The sequence below is a fragment of the Hyaena hyaena genome, unplaced genomic scaffold, assembly GCF_003009895.1.
Source record: "Hyaena hyaena isolate Hyena2069 unplaced genomic scaffold, ASM300989v1 scaffold_743, whole genome shotgun sequence".
NCBI classification, from domain to species: Eukaryota; Metazoa; Chordata; class Mammalia; order Carnivora; family Hyaenidae; genus Hyaena; species Hyaena hyaena.
In genome coordinates this window covers 511,247-533,335 of record NW_024081377.1, presented here as the reverse complement: position 1 = coordinate 533,335, position 22,089 = coordinate 511,247, and the positions used below count along the sequence as shown (strand labels likewise).

Below are 22,089 nucleotides of genomic sequence, written 5' to 3'. Positions count from 1 at the left end.
ATATTTTCAGCTCCTTTGGGTAAATACCATGGGACACAATTGGTTGATTATATGGTAAGGGTATGTTTAGCTTTGTTAATAAACCAAACCGATCTTCCAAATGAGTTATACCATTTTGCAGTCCTAAGAAAAATGAATGAGAGTTACTTTTGCTCCACAACCTGACCAATATTTGGTGTTTTCAGTGTTCTGGAATTTGACTATTTTGATAGGTATACAGTGGCATCTCATTGTTTTGATTTACATTTCTGTGATGACATACAATGTGGAGCATCTTTTCTGTTAAGATCCATGGCCCATTTTTTAACTGGATTATTTGTTTTCTTACTATTGAATTTTGAGAGATCTTATATATTTTGGATGTGTCTTGCAAATACTTTCTCCTAGTCTGTTCTCGTCTTTCAATAGTCTTGATAATATCTTTTGTACGGTAGAAATTTTTTATTCAAAGAAGTCCAGCTTATCAATTCTTTGTTTCCTAGATTATACTTTTGGTATTGTATCTGAATATTGGTGCCAAACCCATGGTCATCTAGATTTTCTCCTATGTCATCTTCTAGTAGTTTTGTAGTTTTATGTTTTACATTTAAGTCAGCAATTAATTTTTAGTTAAATATCATGAAAAGTATAAAGTTTATATTTAGAGTCAGTATTTTGCATGTGGACACCCAATGTATTGCCTTTGCTTGTTTGTTAAAGGAGATCAGTTGATGTTAGGAAGATGTGGTACACACACACACACACACACACACACACACACACACACACACTAGAATATTACTCAACTATAAAAAGAATGAAATCTTGCCATTTGCAGTTGACATGGATGGAGCTAGAGAATATTATGCTGAGTGAAATGAGTCAGAGAAGACAAATACCATATGCTTTCATTCATATGTAGAATTTAAGAGTCAAAACAAATGGCCAAAGGGGAAAAAGAGAGAGGCAAACCAGGAAACAGACTCTTTAACTATAGAGAACAACTAATGGTTACCATAGGGGAGATTGGTGGTGGTGGAGGCATGGGTGAAATGGGTGATGGGGATTAAGGAGTCCACTTGTGATAAGGACCAGGTGATGTATGGAAGAATTGAATCACTATATTGTACACCTAAAACTAATATTACACTATATGTTAACTAACTGGAATTTAAATAAAAACTTTAAGAAAGATAAAAAAGTAGTTAAACTTGTATCTCTACAAGCTTCAAATTGAGACAGCAATAGAGACTAGTGTTTTATCTTCTGACTTTTAATAAGGTGGCATATTAAATCTGTTTAATCAGCCAAACTATCCTGTGATAATTTAGTATTTATCTGCAAACATCTGCATTGAAATATCTACCAAATTTGTTGCATATTCTAGAAACTTGAATATAATATAATGTACAATAGAAATAGAAATATAAAAGTACAATATAATGTACTTTTTTATTCAGTAAAATTTTATAAAGTTTTTTGAACATTTTTCTAGAACACAGTAAATATCTCTGAAGAAAATTTTGAGAACATTATTATATCATTCCTTTGATTTCAGGCTGGACAGCAGCGTTGGTGGGAACAAGAGATTAAAATAAATGGAAATATTCAGAAGGGAGAACTAATTACATATAACTTGACTGAGCTAATTAAACCAGAGGCATATGAAGTCCGACTAACTCCTCTCACCAAATTTGGCGAAGGAGATTCAACAATCCGCGTCATCAAATATAGTGGTAAGTAGTACTTTATTTTAAAATATTTATTTGCATATTAAACTGTCTAGAATATGTACATTGCAACTCTCTACTAAATTTAGACACAAACTAAAATGTAGCATATTGGCCTTCTGGGTCATCAGTCAAGTGACTAAAAGAGAAAACAAAAAAATAGAAAACTTAATCATCATAAATTATAATATTTGATTTAAATGTAGAGATGTAGAATAATGTTTTAGTTAACACTGAATCCCTGTGCTAATGCCAACAGTGTCCTTTTATTTTCTATCCTATCAGTTATGATGCAGTAATTTTGCATTTTTTTTCAAATTCTTGATGGCGTTAAAATTTATGTCATTAAGAAATTAGCAAATACTACCAGTACTTGGTTTTTAATCGGTGGACTTGATTTTTTAAAGCATTTCTAGATTTACAAGGAATTGAGCAGAAACTAAAGAGAGCTTCTGTATGTGTTCTTTTCCCCCAAAACAGTTTCCCCTATTATTAACTTTTCTTTATTAATTTTTCTTTAGTTTGGTACACTTTGTACAATTGATTAAAGAATATAGACATATTGTTGTTTAAAAAAACAAATAGTTTACATTAGGGTCATTATTTGTGTTGGACAGTTACATGAGTTGTGATAAGTAGATAATATGATTTGTTCATCATCACAGTATGATACAGAAGAGGTTCACTCCCCTAAAAATCCCCTGTGCTCCACTTATTTATCCATCCCCATCCCCTTCAACCCTGACACCATTGATCTTTTTATTGTCCATAGTTTTGCTTTTATTAGAGTATTGTATAGCTGGAATAATGTAGCATATAGCTTTTTCAAACTAGCTTATTTAATTCAGCAATATGCCCTTAAGGTTTTTCCATGTCTGAGGCTCAATAGTGCCTTTCTTTTTATTGCTTAATATTTACCATTGTGCAGATGTATTGTAGTTTGTTGATCCATTCATCTATTGAAGTATATCCTAGTTTATTTTTTTGGTCATTTTTTCTTTTAGATTGCTAATGTTAAAAATAGCTAAATGTATGTGAGCGTGTTTGTGTGTATGTTAGTGGAACTGATTAATATTTTATTGATTGAAGTTTATGTGAATTTTTCAGTTCAAATTTGTAATATTCACCGACTACCTCTAGAACTGTCAATATGTTTTTCAGGGTTGAATGAGTCATTGGCAAAATATTTCATATTTATTTCATTACTTTAGTGAAATATTATTCTTTTTATCATTGATTACTAGAGCTTGAGTTTAAAAACTAATAGAATATAGCTTTTTGTGGTTGAAGTTCTCCATTCAGTTTAGCCTAAGGCAGATTTTTCTACTTAAGAGGGAAACAGTGAATACTGTCAAAATAAAAAGTACAGTGAAATTATTAAAAGCTCATTCGAGTTGGGACACCTGGGTGGCTCAGTCAGCTAAGCGTCCAATTCTTGATTTCCGCTCAGGTCATGGTGTCACAGTTCATGAGATCCAGCCCTGTGCTGGGCTCTGTGCTGTCAGCACAGAGCCTGCTTGGGATTCTCTCTCTCCCTCTCTCTCTCTGCCTTTCCACTGCTTGCACATGTATGAGTGCTCGCTCGCTTGCTCTCTCTCTCTCTCAAGAGAAATAAATAAACCTAAAAAAACTCATTAGAATTGCTTTTCATGTGAAATCACTTTTCTCCACTCTCTTTTTATCAATTAGATATATTCAGTTTCACTGAAAAGAAAACATACAACATAGAATGGAATATTAATAGAATAATAGTAATATTATTATCATGGTCTCGCAGTTTGTGAGGTGGAACACTGCTTCAGGCTTGCTGTCAGCACAGAGCCTGCTTGGAATTCTCTCCCTCCCACCTGCCCCTCCCCCATTCATGCACACTCCCTTCTCTTGCTCTTTCAAAATACATTTAAAAAAGAAATAAATTTTAATGGCTCTAACAATTGTTATTCTCTAATTACCTCCATTATCCCATAGGGCACAAAAGTAGGTAGTATCTCAATATATTTTTTCTAAAATTTAATTGTATATGTCTTATAAATTATAAATTATTATGACTTTTTATCTAATTTTATGCCCCCTGTCCCTAAGTTATAATACTGTAGACTACTTCATATGAAGGGGCATTAGAAACAATACATTAATATCCATTCATGTAAAAAAGAAGATATTAGGACCCAGAAAGTTTCAGTGTCCTCCAGAGTTAAGCAACAATGACAAACTAAATAGAACTGGGTTAGTTTACCCTTTCATGACTGAGGATCCATGTTGCTTTGCTATATTTAGAAATTATATGACTCTTCTTAAAGAAATATAGAGAAAAACGTCTTTAGAAGCTCAGTAGTTTTATTGAAAACTCTGAGGTAAGAGACTAAAATGGAAAATAAATCTGGAGGGGCACCTGGGTGGCTCAGTCAGTTAAGCCTCCAGCTTCCGCTCAGGTCATGATCTCACGGTTTGTGAGTTCGAGCCCCGCGTCAGGCTCTGTGCTGACAGCTCGCTCAGAGCCTGCAGCCTGCTTCAGCTTCTGTGTCTCCCTCTCTCTCTGACCCTCCCCTGCTCATGCTGTGTGTGTGTCTCTCTCTCAGAAATAAATAAAACATTAAAAAAAAAGAAAGAAAAGAAATCTGGAGGATAGGTATTATGCTAGTTTCAACTTTAATTATTTTTACATTCTTAGGCATACTTATTAAAATCTTAAACATTTTAATTAAGATCTCTTTCATAGAATATAGATTTGGGTAAAGTTTACCTAAATGGTATCTAGAGATTTATTAAAAATCACACATGAAAGTTCAGTTGAATAAAAGAAGAAAAATGGACTCATTGCAATATTTAGAATTTAGAATGGAAAATTTTCACAAGGTTAAATCTGCTACGTATAGTGAATTTGGTGACTAATGATATTGTAGCAGAATACTCAGTTAATACTCAGTCTGGTCAGAGGTTAACTGTAGATGTGACTAATTTTTAGAACTAAATTATAAATCAAAGATATTTACTTCTTTGTGCGATAATACATAGGCAAATTTAAACTTTCATATTATTATAATTATGAAATAATTTTAATTTTTACTAATTAATTTTTGAGTGATAATATATGGATATCTTACAAGAAAAAGAATTATTATTTTTCTCCACTATACATAATATAGTCCCTTCTCTATATTATGTATTTCATATTTGCAATGGGAAAAACAATGGGAAAAATAAAGTAATAAAAATAATCTGTCTTCTGTAAGAAATAGTGAAATATTTGGTTGAAAAACTAACTGTTAAAATTGATGTCAATGTACTAATGTAACAATTATCATGAACATGTTTTGTGCATGTGTGTGCATTTTTGACTATCATACTTTACCTGTAAAATCCAAGTTTGACAAAAGTGGTTAATGGCAAACACTAGAAATTAACAATAGAGCAGACAAATTTTTCAAGTTTTTCAAATTTTTCAACTACCTATTGTAATCCTGGGAGACTACAGTCATGTTTTACTTGATCCAGAATGAAATATGCTCTCAAAGTGATAAATAACTAACCAATATACACAGATACCATTTTGTCTGTTAGATTAGATATATGTTTGTTGTTGTTTCAGTAAAACGTAAAGCATTCATTCTCTTCAGCTAGACCTCAGTTGTCACTTACATGGTAAGCGCAATTCATTTTTTGAAGATAAATCGGTCTTCTGGTGCAAAAAAGTGCAATGTATTGCTTTTTATTTGAAAACCTGTGTGTGTATGTGTGTGTAAGAGAGAGAGAGATTAGACAAAACAGCACTGGTATAGCTCTTTGTTTTAGGGTGCATGTAATAACATGAAATAAGGAATGCCTTATTTTCATATATACCATGTTATTTTCAACACAAGTAGATAACTGAAAAAATCTAAAATGTAATCTCTGTTGGATAATTGCTTTCATTGTTAAACCATCTAGATTACAGGTTGGCCTGCTGTCAGCCTGAGTTTTGATTTCTGGGGATTTTTGCACTGGTTAAGATATAAAAGATCAGCAACTCCATTCCTTGGAAAATGAACAAATCCCACATGCTATTTAGCATTGATCTTTTGGGTATTTTGAGACTGTTATTGCTGAGCTCCAAAGTAGATTCTATTCACTCCTCTAGAACAAAATGGATTGCAGACACAATTCTCCATGGTCACAGTGGGGAAGATCATTAAGTTTTGATAAGGAACCATGAGACACTGATTAGACTTTTATTTATAAAAGACATTCAAGCCATGCTAACATTATTTTTTGCTTTTCTTGTAGCTCCTGTTAATCCTCATTTGAGTAAGTATATTTTTATTTTAATAATGGTACAGCATTTCACAGTTAAGAAAAATAAAAAAATTCATAGGCATACAAAGATTATTTAGAAACTGTTCATATTTGGTTTAAAACGAAATGACTTAGAAACAGTAAAACTGGCCTTAAATGTAAATTGTGAATTTTAAATGTTTATGGATAAGGGTATAAAGACAAATTATTTAACATTGATCAATGATTTTTATAAGTTCTAAATAGGGAGCTATTTCCCACAACTTAACATTTGTTATATAACTCTGGGATTATTTTTTTTTTCTTTTGTGGCAGTGGATTTAATTTACATTGCTATTATTTTTTTCCTTAATTTTCATTTTAAATTTCTACAAGCCAGTTATACAAGACTATAGTTACTTAGAAAATTGGTATTTGAGTGGTTTAATCAATATTAATCATGGGTCACTAGTCTGTATCCTCATTTTTAATGAAAAAGATAGTCTGTTCCCCATCCTCTTGATAATATTTCACATTAAAGATTGATTTGTGTCTTCTATTTTGTGCCTAGGAATATATTGTTCTTGGCCAATAAAAGAATGGAGAGTCACTTTCCACTCTTACTCCCATCCCCCCAATATTCTCCATTACCTATGCTCAGTGAAGAAAATATGCAGATCTTGATTCTCATTTTACTACCTTTCCTTTTCTACAATGGCCTTTCACAGATTAAAAAACCATGACCAAACTACACAACCTGCTTCTACCTTATTTTCTACTAACGATCCTTTTACTGTTTCTACGTATCCAATCATAATACTGAATACATTTGTAGATCTTTACTGTTTTCATATTCCTTTCATGCACACTTTGTTTTGTTGTCACCAATGACCCTTTAATGTGCATATCCTCAAGTCTTTGAGGTTTGCTTATAAACTTTAGCACAAAGGCTTTTTTCTTCACTAAGTATTCTCTCCATTTGATTTTCTGTAACAATTTATCTTCATCAGGGTGGTAAGCTAGTTTTTATTTTGTCATATTCCCCAGTAGATTATAAAATACTTAAGAGCTAAGTATGTTTCTGATTTCTCCCTATATCTCACTATCATTTTGTCTGTCACAGCATCTTATATTTAGCAGACGTTCAATGATCATTTGTTGAAAGAACAAATACATGACAGTTTCAGTATGAATTAATTGCATAAATCAGGTTCTCCCTGGCTTCCACTCAGGGTACTATTGCTATTTAATTACTCTATTGATTATAATTCTTTTGAAGGTAAAATCTCTGACTATAAATTCACTACAAGTGTTTAAAATTAGTTGTCATGGGAAAATTAGATACAGGATAAAGTTGACAAATATTTCAATTCAGGAAAAATTTGTGAGCAGCTTTAATTTACTGGAAAAATGCATATATAAAAAAATAGTAGAGCTTTGTTTGCCAACAGATTACTTCCATACAATTTAATAAGTACCATTAATTTTTTGGCAAATGGTTTTACAGAAGACGTGCTGTTTGAATTGGTCCTTGAATATTGGATAAAGGTTCCTTTGGTGAGGAAGGTAAGGAAAGGCATACTTGTCATCAGAACGAAGGTCTTAGACAATAACTGAGCAAAGCTCAGAGTGTTTAGAGTACAACATTCAAACATTACAGAAGCCAAAAATGTGCCCTGAAGATGAACAATATTAATTAGAAATTGAGTGCTTTTAAAAGCTTGTATCCTTTAGGTGATAGTTACCAACTTCTTCCTCAGCAAGCGTTTTTTTTATAGTCAGACAATGAATTGGATTTTCTATTTTTAAAATACCTTCCAGTATAACTCTCTATACCAAAGATTTCCATCAACTGTACTTTTTACTTTTTACCAAGTTTCAATATGTTAAAAGATTAGAATTGTTTAGAACAAATACTTTTTAGTAAGCATCATACAATGATTTCCATAATCTGTCAAGAGAAATTATTTTTTTAAAAGAGCATTTTTATGTTATTGACATAAAAATACATATGATATGAGACATATATTGGCAACAAATGAAACTAACTTTAGATGCTGTTTTAACAACTTACATAGTCTTTAAATGAATTTATTTATCCTAGGTATCTGCTTCCAAAATATCTATATAGAGTAAGTCCATGAAATTTGTCATAGTATGATTCTTCATTAGACTCAAAACACTATTTAAATTTAAAATAGGAAGGCCTTCTACTTATAGTTTTAGAAAAAAAAACTTTTGAACTGATTGGTAGGATGATTCGTTGTCAGAAGAACCACAGTTCTCCAGTAAAGCAGTAGTAGTGCTCAGTTGCCCTTCCCATACGTGATTTGTTTCTCAGGAAGGGTACCCTTGGACCAAGCCTGAAGTTTAGTCCAATTGGACTGTGTTAATTGAAAAGAAAATAGAAAGAAGTTGAAATCTGATAGGAATGAATTCTGAGGTCTCACAAGTATCTCACCAATAGAGTTGAAATTTGCTACTGTAAAGAGGCTTTAAATGTTTTGAAAAGCAAGAGCACCTGGGTAGCTCAGTTGGTTAAGCGTCCAACTTAGCTCAGGTTATGATCTTGCATTCACAAGTATGAACCCCTCTGAGCTGTCAGCACAGAGCCTGGAGCCTGCTTCAGATTCTGTGTCTCCCTCTCTCTCTGCCCCTCCTCTGCTCATGTTCTGTCTCTCTCTGTCTCAAAAATTAACAGAAACTTGCAAAAAATTTAAATGTTTTGAAAAGCATAGTTGGTCTGGTTTAGGCTCTGAAGTCTGTCAAGTTGTTAAAATTTAAAACTTTTGGGAAGTTTTTTGGGGGGCTTCTTTTGCTTTATATTAGAGATTATAAGTACAAGATGGTATATATATATGTATATGTATGAAATACATATGCATAATATATATATAACCATAAATATGCATATTATGATATATAAATAATACATATGCAGGAAAATTCACCGTCTCAGTGAAATAGCTTAACAACAGAAAAGGAAATTTACCGTAATAACCCACTCTAAAATATCAATCCAAATTTAGAACTAATGGACAAATTAAGTAAAGTGATGTGATATAAAATCAATGTACAAAAACCTTGTGACATTTCTGTATATTCACAGTGAACTATCTGAAGAGGAAATTAAGAAAATGGTTCCATTCAAAATCAAAACAAAAGAATAAAATACTTAGAAATAAACTTAGCCAAAGAAATAAAAGACTTCTTCATTAAAAATTATAACACATTGTTGAGGAAATTAGAGCAGACAGGTAAATGGAAAGACACCCCATGTTCATTGATTAGAAGAATTAATATTGTTGAAATATCCATATTTCCCCACATAATCTACAGATTTAGTGTAATCCCTACCAAAATATCAATGACATTCTTTACATAAATAGCAAAACAATCTTAAAGTGCATAGAGAACCATTAAAGATCCCAAATAGTTAACATAATCTTGAGCAAGAAAAATAAAGCTGGAGGCATCGTACTTCCTGATTTTAAAATATATCACAAAGCTACCATAATCAAAGTACTGGCAAAAAAAAAATGGCCATTTAGACTGATAGAACAAAATACAGAGCTCACAAGTAAATGCATGAATTTCCAGTCAACTGGTTTGTGACAAGAGTGCCAAGAACATACAATAGGGAAGGGACAGTTTCTTAAACCATTTTACATTGTTGGTAGGTATGCAAATTACTACAGCCTTTATAGAAAGCAGTGTAGAGGTACCTAGGTGCCTCAGTCTGTTCAGTGTCTGACTGTGGTTCCAGTCATGATCTCATGGTTCTTGAGTTCAAGGCCCACATCAATCTCTGTACTGACAGCTCAGAGCCTGGATGGAGCCTGCTTCAGATTCTGTCTCTCTCTCTGCCCCTCCCCCTCTCACACTCTGTCTCTCTCTCTGCCTGTCTCTCCTTTTCTCCCTCAAATATAAACATTAAGAAAAAATTTTTTAAGAAAACAGGGCATAGGTTCCTCAAAAATTAATAGAATTACTAAATGATCCAGCAATCTCACTTCTAGGTAAAATATCCAAAGGAAATAAAATGTCTGTCTTGATGAAATATCTACAATACCAAGTTCATTGCAGCATTATTCACAATAGCCACGATATGGAAATGGTCTAAGTGTCTGTCAATGGATTAATGGATAAAGAAAATGGAGAATATTAAACAGCTTTTAAAAAGAAGGTTATCCTGCCACTTGAGACAACACCAATAAATTCAGTTTATTATGCTAAATGAACTAAGCCTGACACAGAAGGACAAATCCTGCATAATCTCATTTACATGAAACCTAAAACAGTCAAACTCAGAAGCAGAGTGTAGAATGGTGGCTTCCAGGGGCAAGAGGGAAGGAGAAATGGGAGATGTCGGTCAAAGGCCATATACAATTTGAGTTATGTTAGATGAGTGAATTCTGGACATCTAATGTCCAGCATGTTGACTCTGCTTAGCAATACTGTATTGTATACTTGAACTTTGCTAACAGGGTAGCTCTTGAGTATTCTCCCCTCCAAAAGAAAGATAAATAATGGTAACTGTGTGATATATGAAGTGATGGAGATATTAATTTGCTTCATTGTGGTGATCCTTCCAAAATGCATATCAAAACATCAGATTGTATATCTTAAATATATATAATTTTGTTTGTCAATTATATTTCAGTAAAGCTAAAAAAATAAAGTTAAAAATTAAGAAACAGGATCAGGCAATGCAACAGTGTCATTGGGCTAGAGGACTGCAGGGCATCAGACTGCTTATCCCTGAGTTTTATTCCGTCTTCTTCATATTGAGAAGGATTTGAGAAATAAAGCACAATTCTGGAAACCATGTAATGTGAAATATCTCAAATATACTCATTTATTTCTACGGAGCCCTTAAAACTACCAAAATTTTGTTGTAGTTAGAAAACTAGTGAAACTTTCAAGATTGAATCAGTCTTCAGTTGCATATCTTTGTGAAAATCCTGGACTGTATTACTTTCTTATTTGATAAGAACTTTTAATATTTAACATAATATTAACTTTTGATAAATTTTTACAGACATGCATTTTTATTATCAAGATATTCCTTATTCCAATAAACTTTTAAATTAATAGCCTTTTGCATAATTACCTAACATATAATGACAGGATAATCATAGGATTATTATAGTCAGAAATGGTAGTTGTTTCCCATTTTTATCTTTCTACTTTTTATAAAATCTCTCCAATAATAGGTTTCTTCACTGTAGAGGGGTCTGTCTACAGAAGTAACGAAGAACTATTGAGATTACCTTAGGTATCTTTGTCCACTATAAATTATTGTATTCTTAAATCTTATTGCAAACAACTAGTGTCACCTATAAAATAAGCAAATTATGAAGCATTTTAGGTATATCTAAAATTATAGGCATGTATTAGGTTCTTATAAGCTGTATTTTTGCTTAATTTTCCTACAAGAGACTTAAATTTTCAGTTTTTAAAAACTTTTGTTTTTGTAGGCAAATTTTCTTTTTTTTTTTTACAAGGCTAAATTACACAAAAGATGTTTAAGTGTTTTTATAAAAATTCATCATATATAATTTTAAATAACATAAAAAGATTTGGCATCAAAAAATCCTGAATTTTTACTTTTGTCTTTGGACATTTTCTTTGTGTGTATACAATATGTAATTAAACAACTGAAAACATTTAAAATCAAGCATTGCTTTATTATGACTCCAAAATAGTAGCTCAAGCAATCTCTTGTTGTGCCTAAAACACATTTAAAGAAATGCATCCATGCATATAGCTACCTTGCTATCACCAACATTAGATCTCAGTTGTTAGTATCAAGCAGTCCTGTCTTTAGTAGAAGATCCATGGTGTAAAGACATGCTGGAACATATTTTACATGGAATATTATTTATCCAGAATTTTACTGATTTAGAATTCACTAAATGCTTATGCTCCCTGTAAATATTCCTATTCATAATATAAAATATAAATAAACACAAAGAGATACAGTGAGTATTGACTCTGAAAACAAAAACAAAATAAAACAAAAATTTATTCCTTAAATTCAAAGGGAAAGCTTTCTGTTTTCATTTTAAATGTATATCCCAATGGTTTTCTTTCTACTTTCCTTCCTGCCTGCCTTCCTCCATCAGTTCTTTCTTTCCTTTTTAAATTGTGATTAGAACACTTAACATGAGATCCACCTTCCTAATAATGTTTGAATACACAATACCGTATTGTTATCTACAGGCATAATGTATAGCAGATCTCTAGAACTGACTTATCTTGCAGAACTGAAAGTTTATACCGTTTGACCACTATCTCCCCATTTCCATCTTCCTCCAGTCCCTGAAAACTACCATTCTACTCTCTGCTTCTGTGCATTTGGATCATTTAGATACCTCATAAGTGTAATTATGCAGTGTTTGTTCTTCCAGGATTGGCTTAATTCACTTAGTATAATGACCTCTGGGTTCAGTAGTGTTGTCACATAAGGGAAGATTTTCTTCTTTAAGGCTCAATAATATTCCCTTGTATGTATATACCACATCTTCTTTACCCATTCATCCATATATGGGCATTTAGGTTACTTCCATATTTTGGCTATTGTGAAATGTGCTGCAGTGGACATGGCAGTACAATTTTTTCCTTGAGATAATGGTTGCAATTTTGGGGGTGCCTGGGTAGCTCAGTCAATTAAGCATTCAAATTTGGCTCAGGTTATGATCTCATGGATCTTGAGTTCAAGCCCCACTTCAGGCTCTGTATTGAGAGCTCAAAGCCTGGAGTCTGCTTTGGATTCTGTGTCTGTCTCCCTGTACTCCTCCCTGACTTGTACTATGTCTCTCTGAAAAATAAATATTTAAAACGAATGGTTGCAATTTTTTAGATAGATACCCAGAAATAAGATTGCTGGATTATATGATGGTTCTATTCGTAATTTTTGAGGAAACTTCATACTGTTTTCCTTATTGCCTATACCATTTTGCTTTCTTATGACAGTGTACAAGGGTTCCAATTTTTCCACTTGCTTGGCAATGCTGGTTATTTTTTTTTTTTTAATTGCTGTCCTCACAGGTGTGAAGTAGTGTCTGACTGGGATTTTGATTTGCATTTCATTGATGATTTGTAATGTTGAGCTACTTGTTGTATACATGTTGGCCCATCTATACATCTTTTGGGAGAAATGTTTATCCAAGTCTTTTCCCTATTTTTTAATCAGGTTATTATTATTTTTTTGCTATTGAATTATAAGATTTCTTTATATAAAAAGGTTGTCTTTTTCACTCTGTTGTTTCTTTTACTGTGCAGAAGCTTTTTAGTTTGATCTACTTGCTTATTTTTGCTTTTCTAGCTTGTGTTTTTGCTGTCCTATGCAAAATATCATTACCAAGGCCAATGTCATGAAAGCTTTTCTCTATATTTTCTTCTAGGAGTTTAACAATTTTGGGTCTTAAAGTATTTAATCTCTTTTGAATTGATTTCTCTGTTATTGTGTGATATAAGGTCACATGTTTGTTCTTTTCAATGTGGATGTCCAGTTTTCTAGTACCTTTTGTTGAAGTCTTTTCTTTCCCCATTGTGTGTTCCTGGCTCTCTCTTCAAAGATCATTTGGTTGCATATGCATGGGATTATTTCTGGGCTCTTGATTCTGTCTGTCCCATTTGTCTTTTATGTTTTTATGGCAGCACCATACTCTTTTTTACATTTTTTAAAATAAAAATTACATATATATATGTAATTACATATGTAACACATATGTAATACATATACATATATATGTATATGTAATTTAAATATATTATACACAATATATATTGTATTTTACAACTTAAATATATATGTAATTGTCCTCGAACAGCACAGGTTTAAATTATACAAGTCCACTTATTACATGGATTTTTTATAATAAATACAGTACACATTCTAGATGCATTTTCTCTTAGATTTTCCTAACATTTTCTTTTCTCTAGCTTATTTTATTGTAGGGATAAAGTACATAAAATATATAACACATAAAACATGTATTAATTTACTGTTTATGTTATTGGTAAAACTTCCAGTCACCTAATTAACTTGCTAAGTTTTTTGGGAATCAAAAGTTATATATGAATTTTTGACTGCATGGGAAGTTGGTGACCCTAACCTCCATGTTATTCAGTGTTCCACTGACTACTACAGTCAATTAACATACCATCTTGACACATAGTTACATTTGTGTGTATGTGTAATGACCTCTATTCTGTTAGTAAATTTCCATTATATGATACAGTATTATTAGCTGTAGTCATCATGCTGTATAGTCATTGGCTGGAGAGTTATTCATCCTATATACCTGCAATTTTGTACCCTTTAGCCAGTGTCTTTTCATTTTGCCTTCTACCTGCCCCTGTTAAAAACCATTATACTCTCCACTACTGTGTATTTGACTTTTTTTAGATTCCATATGCAAGTGATATTATGTAGCTTTTTTTTTCTATGTCTGGCTTATTTTACATAGTATGTTTTCCAGTTAATCCATATTGTTGCAACTGGCAGAATAACCTTCTTTTTTAAGATTTAATAATATCTCATTATATATATCTGCCACAGTTCCCTTATCCATTCATCAATAGACATTTAGGGTGTTTCCATATCTTGACTATTATGAATAATACTGCAATGAACATGGGAGTGCGCATCTCCCTTTGAGATACTGATTTCACTTACTTTGGGTATATACTCATAAAAGGAATAGGTGGATAATATGGCTGATATGTAGTTAGTCTTTTTAAGAAACCTCCATATTGTTTTCCATAATAGCTGCACCAATTTACACTCCCACCAACAGTGCATAAGTACCATACTTTTCCAATCATACTTATCCTGTAGCTTTGTAATGTATTTTATTATTTAAAATATATTTTATTTTCTTATATGGAACCATGAAAGGACTTGGGCTGCCCAAAGAGCTGTAAGCAAAAACAGAGCTGGAGGCATCTCACATAAGAATTTTAAATAATAATATATATAAGTAATATATCTGTATATTTTATTATTTTTTAAAATTATTGTGATACCTCCAGCTCTATTCCTGCTCACAGCTCTTTAGGAGTCCAAGGCCTTTCATGAATTTTAATATTTTTCTACACTAATAAAAAAGTACGATTGGTATTTTCGTAAGGATTGAATGATCACCATAGGTAGTATGGACATTTTAACATTAAATCCTCTAATCTATGAACACAAGATCTTTCCACTTATTTGTGTCTTCTTTAATTTTTTTTATCAATGTTCTACAGTTTCAATGTACATCTTTCATCTCTTTGGTTAAGTTGGTTCCTAAATATTTTATTCTTTTTGATACTATTGTAAATGGGATGTCTTCCTTTTTTTTCTTTTTTTTTTCTCAGATACTTCATTGTTAGTGTATAGAAACACACAGATTAATTCAGGGACATGATCCCAGCTTCAAGGGCTCCACTTCAAGGATGGCTGCATGTTAAGTCTAAATCATTGATGAGGGAAAAATGAGAATCTCTTTTCTTTAGATGCTTATGTCTCTATGAATTCCAGGGAGTCTGAACTGGGTTATGACTTCATCATTTACTAGCATAACTTAGTCAAAGTTTTTCTCTTCTGTGAGCCTCATGAATTAGTATTACTGTGATTTCATAGAGTTTTTATGAGTTTGAATGAAGCAATAGAAACTATGTTTTTCTCTATTTAGATAATTTTACTTTTGTGTTTAGTTGACATTATCTCTTTCATTTTCTCCTATATTTCAACCAGGGTACATCTCAGTAAAAAAATGCTTTGATATCTAGAAAGGTTACTCCTACCTATCCCCATTACATGGACAGTCGCAGAAAGCTCTCTCCAAACTTTTTGCTGGGGCTGACCTCAGCGTGTGGCAGGCAACCAAGAAATCCCAGGCCATCCACAGTCTTCATGAATTCTTTTCATTTTTTTAATTTCTAGTGATTTTCAACTATCACCAAATTCATATTTTAAAAAACCATAAAAGTTAACTACTTTTTAAAAATACTTTGTATTATCTTCCCCTAAGTAACCTTCCATTTCTGTAAGTGCTTATATGTGAAAGCATCTCCAGAGATGGTGTGAAAAATTATAACCTCAGGGTATACAGATTTAAAGTCTTGTCAGATAAACTAATAAAGATCATTGTGTAATTGACAATTCTGTTTTGTTTGGGATGTTCTTATATTTGAAAATGAAAGTTGGGAAAAGTCATGGGGCACCTGAGTGGCTCAGTCAGTTAGGCCTCTGACTTTGGCTCGCATCATGATCTCATGGCTTGTGGGTTTGAGCCCACATCGGGCTCTGTGCTGACAGCTCAGACCCTGGAACCTGCTTCGGATTCTGTATCTCCCTCTCTCTACCCCTGCCCTGCTTGCACTCTCGAGAACTCTCTCTCAAAAATAAATAAACATTAAAAAAAATTGTTTTAAAAAGTAAGTTGAGAAAAGTCTTCAGCCATAGTTCAATTTCAGTTATTTGGATATTTCAGAGGAAAATGGTTTTGGTTTAAGTTATTAAGCAAGAGACTGGTTTATATACATCAAGGTTATTGTTCTCTTTATGAAAATTGAAAGTTTCATGTTTAGTCATAATCTTGTGCACCTTTGTTGCTCTGGGGCCATTATTGCAATCTTGCATAATTATTACTCTATAATGTTTTGAAATTTTTATAAGAATATTGTAGTGTTTATATTAATTTAATTAATATTAATTACTTTAAAATTTGTCAACAGGAGAATTTCACTGTGGATTTGAAGATGGTAACATTTGTTTGTTCACCCAAGATGATACAGATAATTTTGACTGGACAAAGCAAAGTACTGCAACAAGAAATACAAAATACACCCCAAACACAGGACCGAATGCTGATCGTAGTGGCTCCAAAGAAGGTATGAGGGTATGAAATGTTGTGTTTATAACAATCATACTCCAGCCGTGGATGTCTAAAAATGCCATTAATATGACATGCACATAATGCTTAGCTATAGATTTGAAGATTATGGGATAAAACCTTAAATTTTTAATGCACAGTTTCAATAATTCAGATATTTTCAAAGCTTGGAGACATTAATTTTCTCTCAGAATTCATAGACACATATAGTTGAGAGATTAGAATTGTTTTTGATAATTCAAGTCCAACATTCCACTTTTGTTTAAAGTTTTTGTACATTTTAAGCAGTTTTACCTTTCATTATGTAGATCATTTATTCTTTATGTGTATAAACATTTCACAAATGAGATAAAAATTCTATGCACCTAGAATGTACTCCTTATAAAAACCCTAAACCTTCTTAATGATTAAATTTCACCCCTGCTAATAATGTGTTTAAACATTTTATATTGTCTTTTTAAAGGTTTTTATATGTACATTGAGACATCTCGACCCAGACTGGAAGGCGAAAAGGCCCGACTTCTCAGCCCTGTTTTCAGCATAGCTCCTAAAAATCCTTATGGCCCCACGAACACTGCGTATTGTTTCAGCTTCTTTTATCACATGTATGGACAACATATAGGTAAGATGGCAACAATTATTATGTTTCTTTTAAAGTAAATCATAACGAAGAAGAAAACGTTTACAAAGACACAGCATGAAATCAATTTTAGTCAAAGAATATCATCACTGTTTTTTTTTTTTTTTTAATGTTTAGTCATTTTTGAGACAGAGACAGCATGAGCAGGGTAGAGGCAGAGAGAGAAGAATTCACAGAATCCGAACCAGGCTCCAGGCTTTGAGCACAGTGCCTGACACAGGCCTCAAACTCATAAACCCCAAGATTATGACCTTGGCCAAAGTCAGACGCTGAACTGACTGAGCCACCTAGGCACCACTATCAATATTGACTTTTAAATGACTTACCTTCAAATTGCAAAATAAGAGGCTAAGAATGTTCTCCTATCATGTCCTAATTTCCAAATTTTAGATTCAAATTTGAACTTTGGATCATTACCTACCCCTTCTATAATCCTAAATCACACAGACCATCAGTGTGTTAAATTTTTGATGTGATCTTATTGTGGAATTAATAGTAGTATAATTTAAGCAGCTTCTTTTCAAAGAAATTTGCTCAAATAATGACTCGGTGTATATTAATGACCACAAAAAGTATTGCCATATTTGGAAGATAAATACCATTAGCACTGTCTATACATGTAGAATAGTGGGATGATATTTTCTTGTTTATAAAGTATGCCTAACACACCTAGTAGGATTTAAGAACATCCTCTGTCCTGAAGAGCATGCAAAGTTGAAGACACACTCCCTGCCCTAGATACCTACAGTAATGGATGCTAAGATGAGTAAATACACATCATGCTGGATAGCATACCACATAACCTTAGAGAGAACAGAGCGGAATGGCTGTGGGAGCTGGGGAGAGCTCATACAGTTCTACAGTTCTTTATGCACAATTCTAAAACCCAAAACACTGAACACAAAATTTTTAAATTTATTTGGCAGCACATGCTATTTGATCTACATGTGTTAGACTATATGACCCGAAATAATCTGAGCTTATTTAGTCTTTATTTATCCAAATAAGTGTGAACATTTATTTGCAGCAAAAATATGACTATGTTTGATTATGAGATTCTGTTTCAGATCCTTCCAGAAACTGCCATGATACACAAGATACACATTCTTTTACCTTTCTAAAATAAGCCAAAATTCTGAATGGTGAAGCATCTATCCTCACAGAGCTTAGACAAGGGATTGTGGGTCTCTATCTAGAGGAAGAATAAGGCAATGCTTTGGGACAAAGGAAAACATCTCTCTATGAAAGAGGAGTACATTTTCAATGGTCAGAGATGAGCACAGGGATGATTAAGGCACTGGTAATGAGGAAATAAAATGTGGAAAGTTAGGATGACATTATGTGTTTTGATGTAAATGAACAAAACTAAAAATATAAATATCTAATTATATAAACTAATACAATTGTGCACATGATATATGTCAGCTAAAGTATTTAGGTGAAGTTATTCTCTTAAACATTTTATAAAAATGAGTATAGCATCACTGTCCATTTGTTACAGTGGAGAAAACTGAGCCTCAGAGAGTTTGTACGGATTACAAGGAACTGGTTATACTGGGATATAAACTCATTGCCAGCACTATTAGCCAGTATTTTTCACAGTGGAGCACTAGATAATACACCAGGAAGGACAAACTTGTGCAATAAAAAGTCCCCTGAACATGAAGTCAAGAAATCCGGGTTGGAACTTGGCTGTAGCTTACTGGAAGAATTTAGAGAATTCACTTAAAACATCTGGATCATGATCTCCTCATGTGTAAAATGGAAAAAATAATTCCTATTTCAGAAATTAGTTCACGCTAAATGGGATAACATATATAAAATCTCATATCAGATGGTAGACACTCTTAATCTAAGGTTACTTTGAATCTCAAAAAGCAATAATAGCAATAATAAAGTAATAGCTAATGTTGGTCATTATTCCTAACACGTCATGGATTATTTCTTTTAATTATTAAAGTAAATATTTGCACTCATTAAAATCATTATCTTCTTTCATAGATAAGGAGACTGATACAGAGAATTTTACTTCACTTGCCATAATGTCACAGCTGATAAATAGCAAAGCCATGATATCAATCTGGGAAGGAGAACAGAGCTTTACTGCTTCACTGCTCTGTGGGGAGACTTCCTGGAGTGTCATAAATGTTTAGCTAATTTAGTAGTTGGGGGGAGGTATTACAGATTTTGGGCAGATTTCTGATTTGGGAAAATAAATCTGACAAGAGTGAGTAAAATCATGGAGAAACAAAATACAGACTGGAAAAGCGTTAGAAAGTTGTGACAGTAGTCATAGCTTCACTACGGCCAAACCTACAAAGGGAAATAACTCTCCACACAACTGCCAAACCATCTTATTTACCGTGAGATTAAGATCTTCTTACAAAGGTAGGATTAGCTCAACTCTCATTTTCCCATTAGTTGGTGGTGTATTTTTCATTTTTCACTTCATTTCTCTTCTCCCAATTTACCTTGGAACAGGCTTTGTTTTTAAATAGATAATTCCAAGATCAGTATTTTTAATTACTTACATGAGTAAAGTATGCATTTACTGTTTTTATGAGGCTGGCCCCCTCTCAAGCTTTGTCCATATTTATATTAATATCCAAGATAATGTTCATATACTTTTAACTTCACAATTTTTATCCTTATCCTTTTTTTTGTCAACAAATGTCCAGTTGACTTCTGCCAGTTTTATTCTGATTGTTTCTGGAAGAAGGCAGTTCTTCATTTCTTCCATGTTCTCAAACATTTACCATTTTGATGCCTATGCCATTTCTCTGCTTCATCAGATTGTTGAAAGTTGCAGGTATCAGATCTATCACTGGAGTCCCTCCCAGGAGGGCACAATCATGCTGCTTACTAAAATCTAGACAAAAAATGTCTGTTTCAGACATTGACTAACCAATTAGGACCAGATGAGTGACCTCATTAGAGCGAGATTGCCTGTAACTGAAATCTTCCCTCTTAGTAAATATTATTGTAAGACACTCATTTATCTGTAAACCTGGGGGGCATTTAGAGTCACTGGTTTTACAAATGACATTCCGTTTTCTTCCTTCTTTTTGAAATCCAGATTGAAAAATGATTTGGGTGGATTTCTTATAGCCTAATTGTGGTTAATACTTCTTGAGTAACCATACATAATCTATGCTGTTTAAACTTTGACTAATGCTCAATATATCATTGAGTTGTAACTCTTTAACGATATAAAAGTGGGCTATCAGTTATGCATTACTTAGAAAAGAGATTCCTCTTTGATGTAACGTCAGATATGTTGTATTATTGATCTATTCCTGTATAAAAAGTTTCCCCAAAATTTTGTGGCTCGAAACACAAACATTTATCCCTCAGCATCTCTGGGTCAGGAATATAGGTGAGGCTTAGCTGGGTGTCTGTAACACATGGTCTCTCATGAGGTTGCAGTCAAACTATCAGACATGATGGCCATCTTATCTGAAGACTTGACTAAGGGATAATACTTCTTCTAAGCCCACTCACTTGGTTTTTGGCAGGCCTCACTCTTTCATAGGTATTGGACTAAGAACATTGATTTCTTGCTGGCCATTGAGTTCCTCTCCATTCTCTCAAGTTCCTTGTCATAGGGACATGTCTACAGGACTGTCTCATGGCATGGCAGCAGGCTTTCTCCAGAATAAGCAATGACAGAGCAAATACATACCCAAGACTTTTTATAACCTAATCTCTGAAGTGGCGTTCCATAATATCTGCCTTATTCTATTCATTATAACTGAGCTGATATTTCCGGCCCACATTCAATGGGGGGAAATTACATGTGTTAATGCTAGGAGGTTGAAATCATTGGAAGGCATTTTACCATTTATTTGCCACATGGGTAAAATTTTTTGTTACTTATATGTTTCATCAAAATTGAAGAAAAAATAAATGAAAACTACAACGTGTCACCTTTAAACTAACTGTTCATTTATAAGTCCATGATATAATAGCTGTTGACAACAGTATAAGATTATTTAAGCAACCCTGTAGGTACTAGAAGGCATTTTGATTCTTGATGAATCATCTGAATTTCTAATGTTTTTGCATTTAAACTTCATATGAGGTCACTTGATATGACAAAAGCTTATTAAAATCAGTAAAATATATACTTCATTTATTTCTAGAAAGAATGTTAGGTATAAGCATACCAGGAAATTAAAGATAAAAATACAGAGGGCACTTATTGAACGCATTCATTGAACTTGATAAGAATGGTTCAATAAAGTTGTGGCTCTAGAAAGCTAATTTTACTGTGGAACAAATGGGAAATAAGAGTCCAGTCATGAGATCTGTTCTTTTCATGAATCTTGCAGGTGGGGAAGAAGTGATAAAGTAGAGAGATGCGGGGTTATAGACGTGCGTATTTTTAAGACAAAAAAATTAATAGAGAAGTTTCAGGGCTCCTGGGTGGCTCAGTCGATTAAGCGTCTGACTTTGGCTCAGGTCATGATCTCACAGTTTGTGGGTTTGAGCCCCATGTCAGGCTCTGTGCTGACAGCTAGCTCAGAGTCTAGAGCTTATCTTTGGATTCTATATCTCCCTCTCTCTCTCTGCCCCTCCCCTGCTCACGCTCTCTCTCTCA

At 33.1% G+C, this 22,089-nt stretch overlaps 1 protein-coding gene across 1 annotated transcript in view; it reads left to right on the top strand.

The window, feature by feature from the left end:
* The window catches only part of MDGA2 (MAM domain containing glycosylphosphatidylinositol anchor 2), a gene marked incomplete at its 5' end in the record, with an annotated part of 465,609 nt that overhangs the window by 419,239 nt on the left and 24,281 nt on the right, over nucleotides 1–22,089 (top strand). The window contains 4 exons of the mRNA XM_039218217.1: nucleotides 1,538–1,715; nucleotides 5,973–5,993; nucleotides 16,692–16,847; nucleotides 17,313–17,471. Of these exons, the coding sequence (XP_039074148.1) occupies nucleotides 1,538–1,715; nucleotides 5,973–5,993; nucleotides 16,692–16,847; nucleotides 17,313–17,471 (514 nt within the window). The remainder of the gene's footprint in view (nucleotides 1–1,537; nucleotides 1,716–5,972; nucleotides 5,994–16,691; nucleotides 16,848–17,312; nucleotides 17,472–22,089) is intronic.